Genomic DNA, 18,140 nt, shown 5'->3' with positions numbered 1-18,140 from the left:
GTTCTTAGCTGACAGGAGTGGCACCCGGTCTGGTCTTCTGCTGCTGTAGCCCATCTGCCTCAAGGTTGGACGTTAGAGGTGTGAACCTATACTGGTCTCATGGTTTGGTTCGGTTACGATTATCATGCCTTTGATTCGGTTCAATTCGATATCTCGGTGCATCACGGTGCATTGACGATGCTTTCCATTAACCCCCGGTTTCGCAAACAAGGTTTAAGACTAGTCAAGATTAAATTGCATGTTTGAGCTGTCTCAACTCAAAATAACTTGCAGGGAGATGTCTTAAAGTACATCAGTGTCATTTTTTGTTTCCAGGTGCACACCAGTAATATATTTTTCTAAGGCCATTTTTTTTTTTTAAATGTGGCTTAAATAGCCTTATTTAACTGAGGACTAGTCCTGGCTTAATCTAAGCCCTGTTTGTGAAACTGGGCCATACAGTGTTATATTTTAGGGGGGAGGCTATAACAAGCTGTCTGTATAAACACACAGACAAACAGCACCACACTGTCTCTCATTTAAACACATACACAAACATAGACAGCACCAAACAAACAAACACACACACCAACACACACACACGCACACACTTAAGCCTTTGCAACAGGGAGAGCTCGAGCTGAGCGGAGCAGAAAAAAAAAGAAGAAGCACTTTTCTGACGGTCCCTTACTGAGAGCTCCTCTCAGCGCGAGCTCTCCCGGCTAAACACATATTGCGAGGGCTTAAATGGAGCAGTGATCGTAATGTCAATCGAAAAAAAGAAAGACAGCTGTGAAACATAACCAGCTTTGTCTTTTTGTAGGAAACACACTTTAGATCTTTTTAGGGTAAGAGGTTTTTTGAGTTATTGCCGTCTATAACTGAATGTGTGTCAGGAATATCGAAAACAAAACCAACTGAACCGCGCTCATTTCTGGCGCCCCCCTGGATATACAGCGCCCTTAGCATTTGCCTATGGTGCCTATGCCACGGGCCGGCCCTGGGTTGGCAACTGAGTGTTGTAAATACAACCATGCCATGTTCAGTTAAAAGTTGATGAAAAATTACCCATAATTCCCAGGGATTTATTTATTTTACTGCAAACATTGAAAAACATAACCCAGCTAGTGGCCTTTTACATGTTATGCATCAGCTTAAGTGAAGTTTTTCAAACTAATTTCGAGAGGAGCACGTGATATGATTGACTCTGATCTCTGAGCTCAGGGTTCTCTCCCGGGACAGCATGCCAAACCTGCTTACAGTTGTCAAGCAATATCTAAGTGTGAACTCTTGAAACACAAACAAACGCAGTTTGAGCTGTTATGAAAAAAAAAGGTTCCCCTCAAGTTGACCCCTGTCGCAGAAATGTCTTGAATGACAAAAGCTTGTGCAGTCTGTATCTCGCAGACACAACAACAACAACAACAACAACAACAACAACAAAAACAATAAAAAAAACATTTTAGCAACTCTGAACCTTTAGTTTGCAGATGACAAGGATTTCAATCTCGAACAAGCCTCGCTGCTGCTCTGAGATACAGTAATTAAACCAAACCAGAGCATCCCCGTCTTGTTTTTATTAACAAACCTTGGCTTGTCCTGTAGTCGTTTAGCTTAAGGCTTCTTCCGTCACTTCTGGTAATTAAAAATCTTGATTGCTCATGTGAAAAGAAGAGCATGAAAGAATTGCTCTCATCAGGGAGTAGAAAAAAATGTGTATGTGATTATTAAAGTATTTTTTCCTATGCACATAATAGACATGTAACCTCAAATCAGTGTTTTAAATGTTGCATTCAATCATTTAAATAGCATAAGATCAAGCATCAGCTAAAGTGTGAAACATAAATATTTGAATAATTCTGACTTCAGCTGTACGTATTTACGCAAGATTATTCTGTATTCTTGGACTGATTTCTCAATGTGTTTGATTGTATTCCAGGATTTTGTAATGGGTCTTTCCATTCTCTTACGAGGCAGCGTTCAGGAGAAGCTTAACTGGGCATTTAACCTCTATGATATTAATAAAGATGGATATATAACAAAGGAGGTACAGTACGCATGAAGAAAAGTAGTATACAACCGAGTTCCTTTTGTTAAAATCCATTAATCTGAAGTAACACTGAATTGGTCAATGCATTTACTCACACGAACAAACAATAAACAATACATTTATTACAGCATTTGTTCATGTTAGTCAATGAAAATACAGTTGTTATCCATTTATGTTAACTCACGGCGCATTAACTAATGTTAACAAGCATAGGTTTGGATGTATTCATTAGTTAATGTTGAACTATGATTAATAAATGCTGTACACGTATTGTCTATAATTAGTTCTTGTTAGTACAGTGAATACATTAGCTGTTGAAACCTTATTGTAAAGTGTGAATTGATTGGATGTAACAACCAATAATGCTCTGGGGTGTGTTTCACAAACAACAACGTAACTCGCGGCTGGACTATCACAATATGATGCATCGATGTAGTGACGAGTGTTTACAAAAACACGTAGTTTCTCTGTCGCAAATCCATCATTTGGGCCACGTTAGTTATAGTGCAAAACACCATAATGATGCTTTAAACGTGGTGGAGTAACTACCTCTTTATAGAAGAACCCCATCATTTCTATATGTAAATGATATTGTGTTACACGCACACGCATTTAAAAAAAAAAATCCAATATTAGTTTTGGTAAAAACATGCACTCGCTTTCCATATTAATTGAAATATATGTAGATGGCACATATAGGGCCAGTGTTTGCTCTATATATTATTGAGAACATTACGCACTCTATTCTACAACATAAAATCATTTACAAAAAGCGTATTCTAATCTCATATATCATATAAATAAATAAATGGGAAGGCTGTTTATTAAGAAATTAAATTTAATAATATTATTATTATTATTATTATTATTATTATTAATAAGTAGGATGTTGTTTATTTATTTATTTATATTTTTAAGTCTACTTTTACAATTTGACACATGTAAACCACTGCAGAACCGTTCTAACCAACAGGCCCATGTAATATACAGTACAGATACTTAATAAATAACCCACTGTAAATTAAAAGCATTAACGTATGCTATTTTGCATCTGTTGCATAAAACATGTGCTGGCTAAGTTGGTGGTTCATTTCGCCGTGGCAACTACGGATAAATAAAGGGACTAAGCCGAAAAGAAAATGAATGAATAAATGAATGAATGAATGAATGAATGCATAAATACAACCAACAATGGTCAGAATTAAAATATAGTCATACATAAAGTCATATATAGTAAAATAAATATAATATATTTAATATTATAGAGTATAAACATTTTACATTTTGAGATGAAAGCAATTATAACAAAAAAAAGGCCAAACTAGGAGATACAAACTAAGAAATGACTAAATACTGTTACTTTATATTTAACATTTCAAGTTAATAATAACTAGGCCCACACGGAATCTTCGCGCGCAGATTTCTGCAGATTTTTAGCCCATCATTAGTTCTGTTATTTACTTTACTAAATGTGTGTAAATCTATATTTATTCAGTTTTTTAATTAATTACAGTAATATTATTGACTAATATGAAAATGTTCATCTGATTTATGTACAATTCACTTTGTACATTCATATTTTCTGTCTTTTAGTAGCGATATTATATGAGAGACTTGCTTTGTTTACCAAATAAAGTGAATTTAATTGGATTTGCATTTTAAACAATAAATAAAAGTTTAAAAGTTCACATATTAAGGTTTTAGTTATGATACTCCCAAAACAATTCCGCAGAAATCTGCAGATTTTCCGCAAAATTCTCAGCAGAAATAGCCAAAAACGACCGCAGATTCCGTCTGGCCCTAATATTAACACAACGTAACAATACGTTTGCATTATATAGAGCAGTGGTTCCCAAACTGGGGTGCGCAGTCTGACAACCAGGGGTGCGCGAGAGAATGTATGTAATGGTGGAACATTTTATTCTTTTATTTTTATGCATTTATCTTGGGTGAACTTCACATGTCATATTTTTAAGAGAAAAGATAAAAACAGAGAGAGAGAGAAACAGAAATCGCATTACAAATTGTAATTTACAACCTATGCATGAAGCTGTGAAAATGGTCAACTTTATAAAAGCTTGTCCATTAAATTCACCTATTTTATTATATTTTATTTTAATCACGTATAGAGAATAAAATGTGTATGTAGTTATTGTAGTTATTAGAAAGGGTTGCACACAGCAAAAAGTTTGGGAACCACTGATATAGAGCACTGTGTTCTGGAGAATATTTTTCATTGGCAGTTTGTGACACCAAATACAACTAAACGTAACAAACTGAACCCCATTATAAAATATTATCAGAAAGACACTTACATATCAATAAACGATGTAAAAACGTCAATAAACATGTTGTTTGTGTTTCACAGGAAATGTTAGACATCATAAAGTCCATCTATGACATGATGGGGAAATGCACATATCCCATACTCAAGGAGGAAACTCCGCGACAGCATGTGGAGATATTTTTCCAGGTGGGATTGATTTTTTTCCCCCTCTATATACTGTAATTTATTAAGTATTGATTGTTTTTGAAATAGAAAATAGGATTTCTCCTCTGTGTTTACTGGAGAGTACATTGATGAAGCCGGAATGTTCTCATCTATTTTTTATGTATTAAACTAATAAAGTCTACACATTTAGTTCCACCAAAGTAATGACACTAAATGTATTAATGTCATTATTTTGGTGGTTAATGTAATAATTTTGGTTGATCAAAAGGCCATCAATGTGTGGATGTCAAATAGACGTTAATTCGACTTTAATTCAATTTCTTAATTCATGATTTTCAATGTTGTTTTGACATCAAGGTGCCTGCTGGGAAGCAAAAAAAGGCTAAAACTAAATGAATATATATACCACAAATGTCGACCCTCTGACCCTTTTTTGTGTGTGTTTGGACAGAAAATGGACAAAAACAGAGATGGAGTGGTGACTATAGATGAATTTATAGACTGCTGTCAAAATGTAAGTCTGTTTCTGTCTTTAATATGATGTTGTGCATGAATGTCTTTATTGAAAAGGGCTCTTATGTAATGACTTGAGTCTCCTCAGGTGAGTTTTTACCTCTTTGTGTGTGCGCGTGTGTGTGTGTGTGTGTGTGTGTGTGTGCGTGTGTGTGCGTGTGTGTGTGCGCGTGTGTGTGTGCGCATGTGTGTGTGTGTGTTTTACAGGATGAGAACATCATGAGATCAATGCAGCTTTTTGAGAACGTCATTTAACATCTGTATGGACTCTGTTGGCGGGCCAGCGCATAAATAAACACCTTTATACTCCACAAACCCAGATGTCTGAGTGCTAGCTGCGATTCGTTCACGGAAAACAACATTTGTAATTACGAAGAACGTTATTTTTGCTTTTGTTGTTGTAAATTCTTCTTTTTCAATTGCATGCATGAGCCTTTCCCACACAAATGTCTAAAACGACCAGAAGCCATTGTTACATACTCTACATTGACCATTATATGAATTATATGTTTATTAATTTATTAATAAATACAATGAAAATTTGCTGAAAGTGGACTCACCCTCAGGTTTGTTTCAGGTGGAGATATTTACCATTAAAGGTCTCTGAAGTGCCTTGAAACACACAGCTTTATTCAGTGTGTTGATGTCATTTCCAATAAAGTAAGAAGAGTGGGCGGGGCTTACTTAGAAGCCCCTTTCTCTTTTAAAAACACCCAATCGAATTTAGCGTCTAGTCATAACTTAAATCATTCATAAATCATGTCATGTCTTATGTCAAAAAACATCATAAGTTTCGTAACTTTTTGATTATCGAATATTTCGTACAAATTTGCAAAGAACAAACAAATTACAAATAATTCGCTTTCGTTCATACAAATGAGTACGATTTGTTCATCCCCAATGAAAGGTAGGTTTAGGGGTGGGGTTTTGGGGGCACGCCTCCTTTTTTTAAAAATCGTACATTTTCATACTAATAAAATTGCATGAGTTTTTTTCAAATTAGCCACTTTTTCGCCAATACATAAAATAGTTACGTTTTCTCGCGAGATTGAGCCAGATGCACTTTATTTAATGTCTCTGGACCACAGCAGACTTGATTAGCATAATTTAGCATCTATTTCGGATTAGCATTTCGCTTCGGATTCTAGAGAGCATTTGATTGGTCAGGAAATCTGGCGGGAAGCAGAAGTGCAGAGTGATGTCATCAAAAGCGTTTATTCATGTTGACTGAGAGACTGTAAGTTGGCTTATATTATTATCAAAATGTGGATTTTGTTAATGTTTTGGAGCGTTATAACTAAATAAAACCTTACCGCTAGCATATATGTAATTAAATCGAAAAATACTAATTTATTAATACTAATACTAATAAATAATTGAGATTACTTTAAAATGTGGTAAAAAAATTATAATAATAATACATAAATAAAAATGATAAATAAGGGCAACACGGTGGCTCAGTGGTTAGCACTGTCACCTCACAGCAAGAAGGTCGCTGGTTTGAGTCACGGCTGGGTCAGTTGGCATTTCTGTGTGGAGTTTGCATGTTCTCCCCGTGTTGGCTTGTTTTTCCTTCGGGTGCTCCGGTTTCCCCTACAGTCCAAAGACATGCGTTATAGGGCAATTAAACAAACTAAATTAGCCATAGTGTATGTGAATGAGTGTGTATGGATGTTTCCCAGTACTGGGTTGCAGCTCGAAGGGCATCCGCTGTGGTGACCCCTGATAAATAAGGGACTAAGCCGAAGGAAAATGAATGAATGACCCCTGATGATGCTGTATATTGAGGCAGCCATTGACTTTAACTATTCAAACCTCAAAGGATTACAGTTTCAGCTGAAAAAAAAGTGTCTACTGAAGACAAAAGGCACCTAAATCTAGAATGATCTGAGGGTGAGGAAATAAACAGCAAGTTTTCATTTTTTGGGTGAACTATCCCTTTAAAAGTTTCAACAATTCATAAAGTTCAGCAAAGATTGTACTGTACGTTACTATTGTGTTACAGACATGAAAAAATACTCTAGTAATTTATAGTAAATACTATATGTTTTTGAACCATAATATTGTATAGTGTATTATACTGTAAGTATTACAGCATTTACTTTGTTAATGAACTGTTTACTGTAATATTGACCACAGTGAACTGAAAAACTAATAGTTGTTGTTTTACCATAGCAACTACCACAATAGAATCACCACAAATTCTCTACTATAGCATGGTTCAAACACACACACACATATATATATATATATATATATTTAAGTGCTGTGAAACGATTAATTGCAATCAATCACATCCAAGATAAAAGTTTGTGTATGTATGAAAGTGACATGGTTGTTGGTGCCAGACGGGCTGGTCTGAGTATTTCAGAAACTGCTGACCTACTGGGATTTTCACGCACAACCATCTCTAGGGTTTACAGAGAATGGTCCAAAAAAGAGAAAATATATATAGGCCCAAATGCCTTGTGGATGCCAGAGGTCAGAGGAGAATGGCCAGACTGATTCCAGCTAATAGAAAGGCAACAGTAACTCAAACAACCACTTGTTACAACCGAGGTCTGCAGAAGAGCATCTCTGAACCCACAACAACACGTCCAACCTTGAGGCGGATGGATGGATCCATCCTGCCTTGTATCAATGGTTCAGGCTGGTGGTGGTGGTGTAATGGTGTGGGGGATATTTTCTTGCACACTTTGGGCTCATTAGTACCGATTGAGCATCGTGTCGAACGCCACAGCCTACCCGAGTATTGTTGCTGGCCATGTCCATCCCTTTATGACTACAGTGTCCCCATCTTCTGATGGCTACTTCCAGCAGGATAACGATCCATGTTATAAAGCGTGAATCATCTCAGACTGCTTTCTTGAACAAGACAATGAGTTCACTGTACTCAAATGGCCTCCACAGTCACCAGAACTCAATCCAATAGAGCACCTTTGGGATGTATAAATACACACACATATTGTATAAAATATAATTTTGCTATACATTTACATATATATTAATCATGATTAATTGTTTGACAGCACTTTTCTATATATATATATATATATATATATATATATATATATATATATATATATATATATATATATATATATATACACACACACACACACACACACACACACACACACACACACACACAATAGCAAATATATACAATGTTAGTATTTACTATAAATTATAATGCATCCCACAGCACAAATTCATGGTAAATAATCTGGTGTTTTTAAGCACAACATTTAGTATTAATAAATTTCTTATTCTGTCAATAAGTACAAACCTGTGACACGGCAGCCTTTAAATCTCGACAGAATCATTCCAGAAAGTTCCAACACAATCTCACAGCAATTCCTAACTTTTTGATTTAGTGGCTAATTTGATTAATGTATTAATTAATTTATTTATTTAATTAAAAATGTAAAAAAAAAAAATAAGAAGAAGAAGAAAAATATATATATAAAACAAAAACAATAATAAAATACAATGAAATATAATAATAATAATAATAATAATAATAAATTGCAATGATTTAATTGCTATTTGCTCATCCACCAATGAAGGGTGAGATTTTGCGGCCATTTTTGTCATATGAATACAATCGTAGAAATTTGTACGAATTAGCCACTTTTGACAATGCATAACACAGTTAGGTTTCCTCATAAAATTGGCCAGAAAAGTTCTTTCTTCAGCAGCAGGTCCAGCCAAAAAAAAAAAAAAAAAGCAGTTGGAAACTCACAAAGACTAGAAGATGTAGTATGTTTTCTAAAAAATATATATATATATATTTAAAATAGATCTTTACAATTTTTTTTATTAGTTCAGTATCATTTGCCAACTAGGAACAAGATGCTATGCTATACAGGTAGCAAATGGAAGCACACACACGTTGTATTTGTCTTAGGAAACACTGTTACAAAGTACAGTAATGCTGCTTATGTGTCTCTTCATGATAAATCACCTTGTGTTTACATGGTTGTCACTGATCTCAGAGCATCTCACAGTGTGGCTTTATTTCTGTGCGTGCATGCTTTTCTTCAGTTTGAACATCAGTGTTTGTGTGTGTACTGGAGCTCTGCTCAGGGTGTGAGTGTGTGTGAGTGTGTGTGTGTGTGTTTGTTTCTTTTGTATTATTTGTTGTTGTTTTTCTCAACCAAAGCTGCATTCATTATCAGAGAATACTGTAAAATATATAGATCTATTTAAGAAATATTAATAAATAATATATTGAAGATGTTTATTTATTCCCGTGATGCAAAGTTGAATTTACGGCATCATAAAAAAAAAAAATCACAGTCTCTGTTAGTGTTGAAATCCCTTTTTGCTGCTTCATATTTTTGTAAATAAATGAATTAAAATCAAATTTTCAATTAAATAAACACAAAAAATTATTAAAATGAATTAAAAACTAGTTAATTAATTTATTTTTCTATTAAACACTCAATTCAGTTTTTCATTTTACAATTTTTTGTGAAATATTTTGAGCCATGTTATATTTTGGTGTAAAATATGATACACTGTCATTAAAAATATAGAGTATTATTTAATTTAATAGCAAAATTAAACAGTCAAGTGTATAATAGTTCATTTATAATAAAATAAATGCAGTTTTTTAATTTTTTTTATTTAAAAAAAATGTAATTAAATAATGTAATTCAAAAAATAAGATTCACAAAACTATTTAGCAGCAAAAACTGGTCAATAGTGATAGTAAGAGCCATGATTATTACTGAGCACAAATAATAAAGCAGCAAATAAGTATCTTAGATGTAGAATCACGTGACACTGAATCACAGAAAGTCTATAAAATATAATAAAAGAATATTACTAACTTTTTACCACCAGTGTTTAGATTTAGATCAGGGGTGTCTAAACTCGGTCCTGGAGGGCCGGTGTCCTGACATTTAATCCTAGCCATCAGATTATGCAACCCTCACTGTAAAATGGTTCTAAAGTTGGGGTTAGGAATTAGGTAGATTAGGGTGATATTACAGCTTCATATCACATTACTCCACATTAAAAATTTACGCTGGTAGCAAAATCTGATGGGTGGCATAGTGCATCATTAAAATCTGCTACCTACTTTTTGAATGGGAGGTAGGACAATCTGACAAGCTAGGACAAATCGAACACAGATTTCCTGCATAGTTTAGCTCCAACTTCCTTCAACAAACCTGCTTGAAAGTTTCTAGTATACCTAGCTTGATTAGCTGGTTCAGGTGTGTTTAATTGGGGTTGGAACTAAAATATGCAGGACACCGGCCCTCCAGGACTGAGTCTGTATACCTCTGCTAGATATTATTTATGTGTGGGCAAGTCATGCAATCATGTTGTCTAATGTCTCCATCTCGTGGTTAGTGGCCTCCATTACAGCATAATGTGCACAATTACGTTCAAATAAGTACGTTTATTTCCATCCGTATCTTTACCACCAAAACAAACTGTCTGCTGCGTCCCAATTTACATACTTATACTACACCCTAAAAGTGTGTACTTTTTTTGTGAAGAAAAATACTTTTGATTGTGTAACAGAAGGGAATGCAAACTTTGAGACATACACCACTTCCGTTAACAGATCGTTGTGCTTAGTTATGAGCCCTGTCAATCATCCACATCATCATATTTAATTTCCTACCTTATTGGAGAGGCAGCAGCAGGTTTAATCTCCCATTCACGAGTCTTTCATGCGGAGAAATCTCCTCAGGTCTTTGGACAATGCATACAGACGTTAATGTCCAAACAAGTATTTATATAAGTTCAGTATTGTTCTTCCAGATGAAATATAACACAGAAAACACGATTTGAATATGTTCCAGTTGGCTAGATATTAATTAACAGTCATATAAACATCTTTACCGAACCCTCTCTGCTTGACGGTTGGTCTCGCGCGTCCGCCATGTTTGTAGTTTATTTACACTTTTTTTTACACCCGCGTTTGTAGTTCTAATCTTATTCACGTCCAACGTACTGTGGGCAATATCATCGGTTAGAGTGTGGACAGTTCTACACTTAAAATTTGACCAGAAATACTATAGTAGACCATCCAGGAACCTTTGGCATACTCTTTTCAACATAGGCTACTACAATTTGGGACATACGAATTCTTTTTTTTAAATACTACTCATTGTTAAAATAAATAAATAAATAAATAAATAAATAAAAATCCAGTTTAAACCAGCCTAGGATGGTTGGCTGGTTTTAGAGGGGTTTGGCCATTTCCAGCCTGTTCTGGTCAGGCTGGGAAATGACCAGCTTGAACAGCCTAGTCAGGCTGGAAGCCCAATCAAAACCAGATGTCCAGCTAAAACCATGGTTTTAGCAGGCTTGTCAACCAGCTAAAACCAGCCAAACATTAGGCTGGTTTAAGCTGGATTTTTGAGTATGCGAATTGGGACGCAGCATCAGTATTTACAAGAAATTCATCACTATTTATAACACATTTCTCCAAGTTTCTAATAAAATCAGTCAAAACTTGCACAAACCTTGCAGCTACTTGCTAAACAAAAAAGCGAACTTGCAGCTAACGCTAATCAAAGAAGATAACAAGAGAGAAATGACATAGAGATGGCGTTTTATAACTATAAACATACATACAGGCTGGTCCAGACATTTAATATCGAACAAAAATCAATACGCTGATTTATACTTCAAATGTGTGTAGATATTTGCTATTTTATTTCTTACATTTATTCTGATTATGCAAATATGTTTATGGTTATGGGGTTCAGCATCGTTATACTGTCTGATACGAACACTTGGCTGTCTGCGAGTTCATTTATTTATTCTTTTCCCCTACTTTTTGCGATCTGCATGATTTGCATTAGCTGATCCAGGAGAAAAGAGCATGAGCTTTTCCCCTACTCTTAGAAATCAGTGCCTTTCTTTGTCGACGCTCATCCCAAAACACCTGACGATCCCATTGTAAATGATTTATACAGCATTTTTTTTTCCTGCAACAGTGCTCTCGACTGCTGTATTTCTCCATAATGCAGCACTTTTTTGTGAGTCTGCATGTGTAGAGACTGATCAGAGATCTGTGCGCCTCTCCAATGCTTCTCTGTGGGTCTAGATGAGTGCATTTTGTAAGAGTCAATAAACTGCTCAAAATATACACTGTGTGGCTTCAACTGTATATATTATAATTAAGTTCACAAGAAAACACCAAACACACATTCTCACAAAGTTAACAGGGACTACATCTTTATTAAAAACAGCTGTATTAAGCCATTAAACTGAAATGTACACGACAGGCTGCCATTCAAAAGTGACTCCGTTTACGATGAAGAACCATTCTGAAGCACAAATACGACAAAGAACGTCTTAACGTTCTCTCAACATTACACACAAAAGTTCCTCCAGTAAAATCAAAAGAATGTTCCGAGTTGACTGGTTTTTACTAATGTTCCCAAAATGCTGGATGGACTTTAATCACTGTGTTTCCAGAACATTCAAATGCAAAGTTTGCTAACTGAATGCAACGTTCCCTCAATGTTGATATAACATTTCCACAACGTATCATTCTAAAACGGCGTTTACGTTTTTGTTAGCTAGCAAGGAGCAGGTACAAAGGCTAGATGAATGCGACCTGAGGTATAATAGCATTTGAGTCTAAAAATCCATCTCAAACTGTAAAGAAAATATACAGTATTGGTCCAAAGACGTATTATTAAGGATAGTTTCGTATAATAATTGCTTGGTTTATAAAACATCTCAACACCAGGCTGGAAATGTTACAATAAGCAGACTTGATTGAAATGAATATGACCGACATTAAAGGGACGCTCCACTTTTAACCAACGTTCAGAAAAACGTTTTGGTCCCACTTTATATTGTGGCCTTTACTAATAGGTACTTACACAGGAATTAATAGTTTGTTACAATGTACTTAGTGTAAATACATTTTTACTGTGTACTTATGCTTGATTAAATACCTGAATGTAATTACATCTGTATTTACATTTGTAAATACACTGTTGCAAAAAACAGAAATGTCTGCACATCTAGAAAAATCTTGAAGGCAGGTGCACGATCAAAAAACAAACATAAGTAGCAAAAGATACAAAGTAAATCGGCACACTGCCACTTTAGCTCTCAAAAAAATGTTTATGTCAATATTACAAAATCACAACGTTTCGACCGACATGGTCTTCATCATCACCTGATGAAGACCATGTCGGTCGAAACGTTGTGATTTTGTAATATTGACATTAAAAAATTTTTGAGAGCTAAAGTGGCAGTGTGCCGATTTACTTTGAATCTTTAAATACACTGTTGACCATCCCTTTCACTTTAACCCCCTCTTAAACCTACCCATGCCACCAAACCTGTCCATAACCCAACCCTATCCCAACTCAAGAGGACCACAAGTGTTCTCAAATACGATTTGAACACAGTAAGTACATTGTATATATTTTTTGATGCAAGTGCATAGTAGTTAAGGACGCTTAATATAAAGTGGGACCAACGTTTTTATGTTTAATTGTTCAAATTTCGACTAAATGAAAGGCAATTGTTGCAAAGCAGTGGGCGTCCCTTTACAAATTTTGCATAATTGGAAACAACATACAAACAAATCGTAAATGTATGATGTATAAAATAAAATTAAGACAAAAAAAAGGATGTTCGTACTTGACTATATTTCAGTTTGGTGTGATGATTTCATCCCTGAAGTCATAGAAAAAAAAATAAAGTACTTTATAGTTCCAGTCAAAGCACACGGCACATATGTTGAGTTTTCCACTCAAATCCAGACATTACGAGCCCATTTTGCTGTGCACTGAAGGAATCAAAGAAACGTTTCCCTTTGGTAAATGAATTCTGGGGGACATGATTTGGATTGAGATCATCTCTCAAAAAATAATGGCTCCTCAGAAGACGCAGATGCGGCGGTTCAATCTAAAGCCCATTTGCTTGCCTCCGTCGTGAGGATTGAAGCAGACAGTTTGGTGGTTTCTCATAGGCAGCTGGAGAGGTTATACCTGTGAGAGGGTTTAAGTGAGCAGCTGTCGGATCTCGCGGTGGACGAAGCACAGAAAGTCCATGTAAGAAGCTCCTCCGTGAAGACCTTTATCCTCCACCAGCAGCTGACGAAACGACATCTCTGCTCGATCCTTCTGCTTCACGATCAGCAGCTGCATACAGACACATCGGTCACAATGCTGATCAGTGCAGAGATGACAGACATGCAGACACATCACAGAAGAACTGACACACAGAATTACAGACAAAACGGAATGATAGACATGCAGACAGAACGACAGACAGACATGCAGAACAACAGACAGAAAGAACAACAGACAGAACGACAGGCATGCAGACAGATCACAGAACAACTGACAGGCAGAATTACAGACAAAACAGAATGATAGTAATGCAGACAGAACGACAGTCAGACACGCATAACGACAGAGAGAATGACAGATGGAAAGAACAACAGACATAACAGAATGAGAGACATGCAGACAGATCTGACAGAAGAACTGACAGACAGAATTACAGACAAAACAACAACAGACATGCAGACAGAATGACAGACGGACATGCATAGTGACTGACAGAATTACAGACAAAAAGAACAACAGACAGAATGACAAACATGCACAGATCACAGAACAACAGACAAAACAGAATGATAGCAATGCAGACAGGACGACAGACAGACAGAATTACAGACTGCAGAATGACAAACAGTGACATACATGCAGACAGAATGACGGACATGCAGACAGATCACAGAACAACAGACAAAACAGAATGATAGTAATGCAGACAGAATGAAAGACAGACAGAATTACAGACTGCAGAATGACAGACAGAATGATAGACATTCTGACAGAACAAAGAACAACAGAAAGACAAAACGACAGACGAGCAGAATGACAGAACAACAGACATGCAGACAAAACAACTGACAGACAGAATGACAAACATAACACAATCACTGACAGACAGAATGGCAGACATGCAGACAGAACGACAGACAGAACACAATCACTGACAGACAGAATGATAGACATGCAGACAGAACGTCTGACAGACAGAATGACAGACAGAACACAAAATCACTGACAGACAGAATGACAGACAGAACACAAAATCACTGACAGACAGAATGACAGACAGAACACAAAATCACTGACAGACAGAATGACAGACATGTAGACATGCAGACAGAACGACTGACAGACAGAATGACAGACATGCAGACAGAACGACTGACAGACAGAATGACAGACATGCAGACAGAATGACTGACAGACATGCAGACAGAACGACTGACAGACAGAATGACAGACAGAACAAAATCACTGACAGACAGAATGACAGATAGAACACAAAATCACTGACAGACAGAACGACAGACATGCAGACAGAATGATTGACAGACAGAACACAAAATCACTGACAGACAGAATGACAGACATGCAGACAGAATGATAGACATGCAGACAAAACAACTGACAGACAGAATGACAGACATGCAAACAGAACGACTGACAGACAGAATGACAGACAGAACACAAAATCACTGACAGACAGAATGACAGACAGAACACAAAATCACTGACAGACATGCAGACAGAACGACTGACAGACAGAATGACAGACATGCAGACAGAATGATAGACATGCAGACAAAACAACTGACAGACAGAATGATAGACATGCAAACAGAACGACTGACAGACAGAATGACAGACAGAACACAAAATCACTGACAGACAGAATGACAGACATGTTGACAGAATGATAGACATGCAGACAGAACAACTGACAGAATGACAGACATGCAGACAGTACAACTGACAGACAGAATGACAAACATAACACGATCACTGACAGACAGAATGCCAGACATGCAGACAGAACGACTGACAGACAGAATGACAGACAGAACACAATCACTGACAGACAGAATGACAGACATATTGACAAAATGATAGACATGCAGACAGAACAACTGACAGACAGAATGACAGACATGCAGACAGAACGACTGACAGACAGAATGACAGACAAGCAGACAGAACGACTGAGACAGAATGACAGACAGAACACAAAATCACTGACAGACAGAATGACAGACATGCAGACAGAACAACTGACAGACAGAATGATAGACATGCAGACAGAACGACTGACAGACAGAATGACAGACATGCAGACAGAACAACTGACAGACATGCAGACAGAACGACTGACAGACAGAATGATAGACATGCAGACAGAACGACTGACAGACAGAATGACAGACAGAACACAAAATCACTGACAGACAGAATGACAGACATGCAGACAGAATGATAGACATGCAGACACAACACCGAGCGACTGACAGACATGCAGACACAACACCGAACAGTCAGACAGACGGACTGACAGACAGACAAAACACAGAACAACAGACAGACGGACAGGAAAAAAACGACAGACCGAAAGACATAAAGAACAGCAGACAGGCAGATTGACAGACAGACAGACTAGTAACTACTGTAACCTCTTTATAATAAAGAAAAGACAGAGCATGAGACAGTAGACTCTGAGCTGAGCTGTACCTTCATGGATGCTGCTCTCTGCTGTGAAATTCTGGAGATGATTGAATGGAGTTTGCGGGAATGAGGGTTATCCAGCACAGGTAATGACGTCTGCGGAGACAATTGCACATCTGCAGTTTAACATCTGACACTGATTCACATAATGACAACCCTCAATGAGCCGTTTCTTGATAGTATTGTGAGGCCGACATTTCCCATAATTCTGATAAGTAGCCCAAAATGTCTGTCAACAAAAGTAGATATTTTCAACGACGCATCTGTTCATGCAACTCCGCCGGTTGGGCATGCACGCCTGCATGCGCGCATTCATGTGCACATAAAAAAAACCTGAATCAATATTGGAGTTAGTTTTGCACACTGGAGGAAGGACGACAGCATGGCTGAAGTGTTTCTTTTAGACAGGCAATGTTACTAGTTTAGTCACGCAAAGCTTGTGTGGATAGTGTTATGTTATGAATGGGTTATATGCACAGAAGTGTTGCTCAGTCACTGAAATCTCCTGATGTAAGATTAATGTGACTATTTTCAGTTTCATAAGGTCCTTTTACAGCAGATTTCTATTTAGTTTAACAACAAAACATGAGTAAATAGCGCTATTCCGCCTAGAAGCAGAAGTTGTTTTGTTGCTTAGCTGTTAAAGCTATTGTGTTTAAAAAATCTTCTCTCTGTTGAACAGCACTTGGGAAATATCTGAAAAATAATCATTGTCTCAGAAGTGCTATGTCTCAGTTTCCTTTCAACTGTACATCCTCTTTAATTAATTGTTATAAATTGTTAAAAATGCAGCATGTCTTACCCCTTCTGCGGGCAGATGACCGAAGGAGGGCACATTGAAGAGATTCTGGATGAGGTCTGGTGAACAGGCCTGTCCTAGCCATAGGAACATAGAGAGGCCGTTTTCCAGCAGGAACATCCCGGATTCATTGAGTCTCTCCTCGGAGCAGCGCACCGCAGCCGGCAGAGACTCGCTGGACACATCCATAGTGTGCTGAGACACAGAGCAAACAAATAGAGCATGATTTCAGCAGGTTGTGATCCTACATTTCTGACTTTACGAGCAAAATTTGCAAACAGCTTACACCAGTGCAAACCCTCTTTTGGCATTGCAAAATTGCTGGTTGTCGGGATGTTTATAATGCATGTAGTGGAGCACTAGCACTGAAAAAATGTGGACAGTGATTTTTGCACATTCTTTGAGTTTTACAGTATGAGCATCACTGTTAGGTTGGGGACTGTTAGGTTGGGGTTAGGGTAAGAGTAAGTTGACATGTACTTGCAAAGTTTCTTATAGTCAGTTAAATGTCTGTTGAAGGAGCAGTATCAGCAGATATTAAGCAGACAGTCTACTAATACTAATGGACCATCAAACTAAAATGTTACCAAGCTTTCAAATGAATCCTGCAAGGTGATTTACAGTACTGAGGTTTGCGGTTTTCCAAAATCACCAAAAAATTTTGATTTTATAATATTGTTATTTAATAAAGTCTCTATTTTAATTCCGAACAATTTTTGAAACATTCAAAATGGCTCTTTTAAAAAAATATGTTGGCAACGCCGTGGCCCAGTGGGTAGCACGATTGCCTCA

General features: G+C 36.8%; 3 protein-coding genes and 1 long non-coding RNA gene across 16 annotated transcripts in view; 2 read left to right on the top strand and 2 right to left on the bottom strand.

The window, feature by feature from the left end:
- kcnip4a (potassium voltage-gated channel interacting protein 4a) overlaps positions 1 to 6,337 on the top strand; it is a 313,734-nt gene extending 307,397 nt beyond the window's left edge. For all 7 annotated transcript variants that reach the window (XM_087262460.1, XM_087262464.1, XM_087262459.1 and 4 more), the window contains 4 exons: positions 1,919 to 2,026; positions 4,398 to 4,502; positions 4,933 to 4,995; positions 5,202 to 6,337. In XM_087262460.1, coding sequence (XP_087118586.1) covers positions 1,919 to 2,026; positions 4,398 to 4,502; positions 4,933 to 4,995; positions 5,202 to 5,249 — 324 coding nt within the window. In that variant the 3' untranslated portion in view covers positions 5,250 to 6,337. The remainder of the gene's footprint in view (positions 1 to 1,918; positions 2,027 to 4,397; positions 4,503 to 4,932; positions 4,996 to 5,201) is intronic.
- Positions 6,338 to 9,117: 2,780 nt separating this feature from the next.
- Positions 9,118 to 12,111, top strand: LOC147843287 (uncharacterized). Of its 2 annotated transcripts, none has more exons than XR_015496618.1 (2): positions 9,118 to 9,865; positions 10,271 to 12,111. It is a non-coding gene; the product is annotated as an uncharacterized LOC147843287 (long non-coding RNA). The 2 variants fall into 2 exon arrangements; XR_015496619.1 differs by having other exon boundaries at positions 9,236 to 9,844.
- Positions 12,112 to 12,183: 72 nt separating this feature from the next.
- The window catches only part of sec24d (SEC24 homolog D, COPII coat complex component), a 47,487-nt gene continuing 41,530 nt past the window's right edge, over positions 12,184 to 18,140 (bottom strand). The window contains exons 21-24 of one of the 6 annotated variants that reach the window (XR_015494758.1): positions 17,352 to 17,543; positions 16,556 to 16,645; positions 13,207 to 14,131; positions 12,184 to 13,146 (exon numbers count right to left, since the gene is read on the bottom strand). Coding sequence is in view for 1 of the 6 variants with exons in the window: in NM_001177932.2 (NP_001171403.2) it covers positions 13,991 to 14,131; positions 16,556 to 16,645; positions 17,352 to 17,543 (423 nt within the window). In the remaining 5 variants the exon portion in view is untranslated. Of the gene's footprint in view, positions 13,147 to 13,180; positions 14,132 to 16,555; positions 16,646 to 17,351; positions 17,544 to 18,140 lie in introns of those variants that run through there. The other 5 variants (XR_015494759.1, XR_015494757.1, XR_015494760.1 and 2 more) reach the window with 5 other exon arrangements.
- LOC147836227 (uncharacterized) lies at positions 15,770 to 16,474 on the bottom strand (the record flags this gene model as incomplete). Its single annotated transcript, XM_087262470.2, has 1 exon — positions 15,770 to 16,474. A coding segment is annotated over one exon (573 nt), but the record flags the coding sequence as incomplete, so codon positions are not given.

The sequence above is a fragment of the Danio rerio genome, chromosome 7, assembly GCF_052040795.2.
Source record: "Danio rerio strain M-AB ecotype USA chromosome 7, GRCz13ab, whole genome shotgun sequence".
In the NCBI taxonomy this organism is placed as follows: Eukaryota; Metazoa; Chordata; class Actinopteri; order Cypriniformes; family Danionidae; genus Danio; species Danio rerio.
This window is presented reverse-complemented; position numbering and strand designations above follow the sequence as displayed.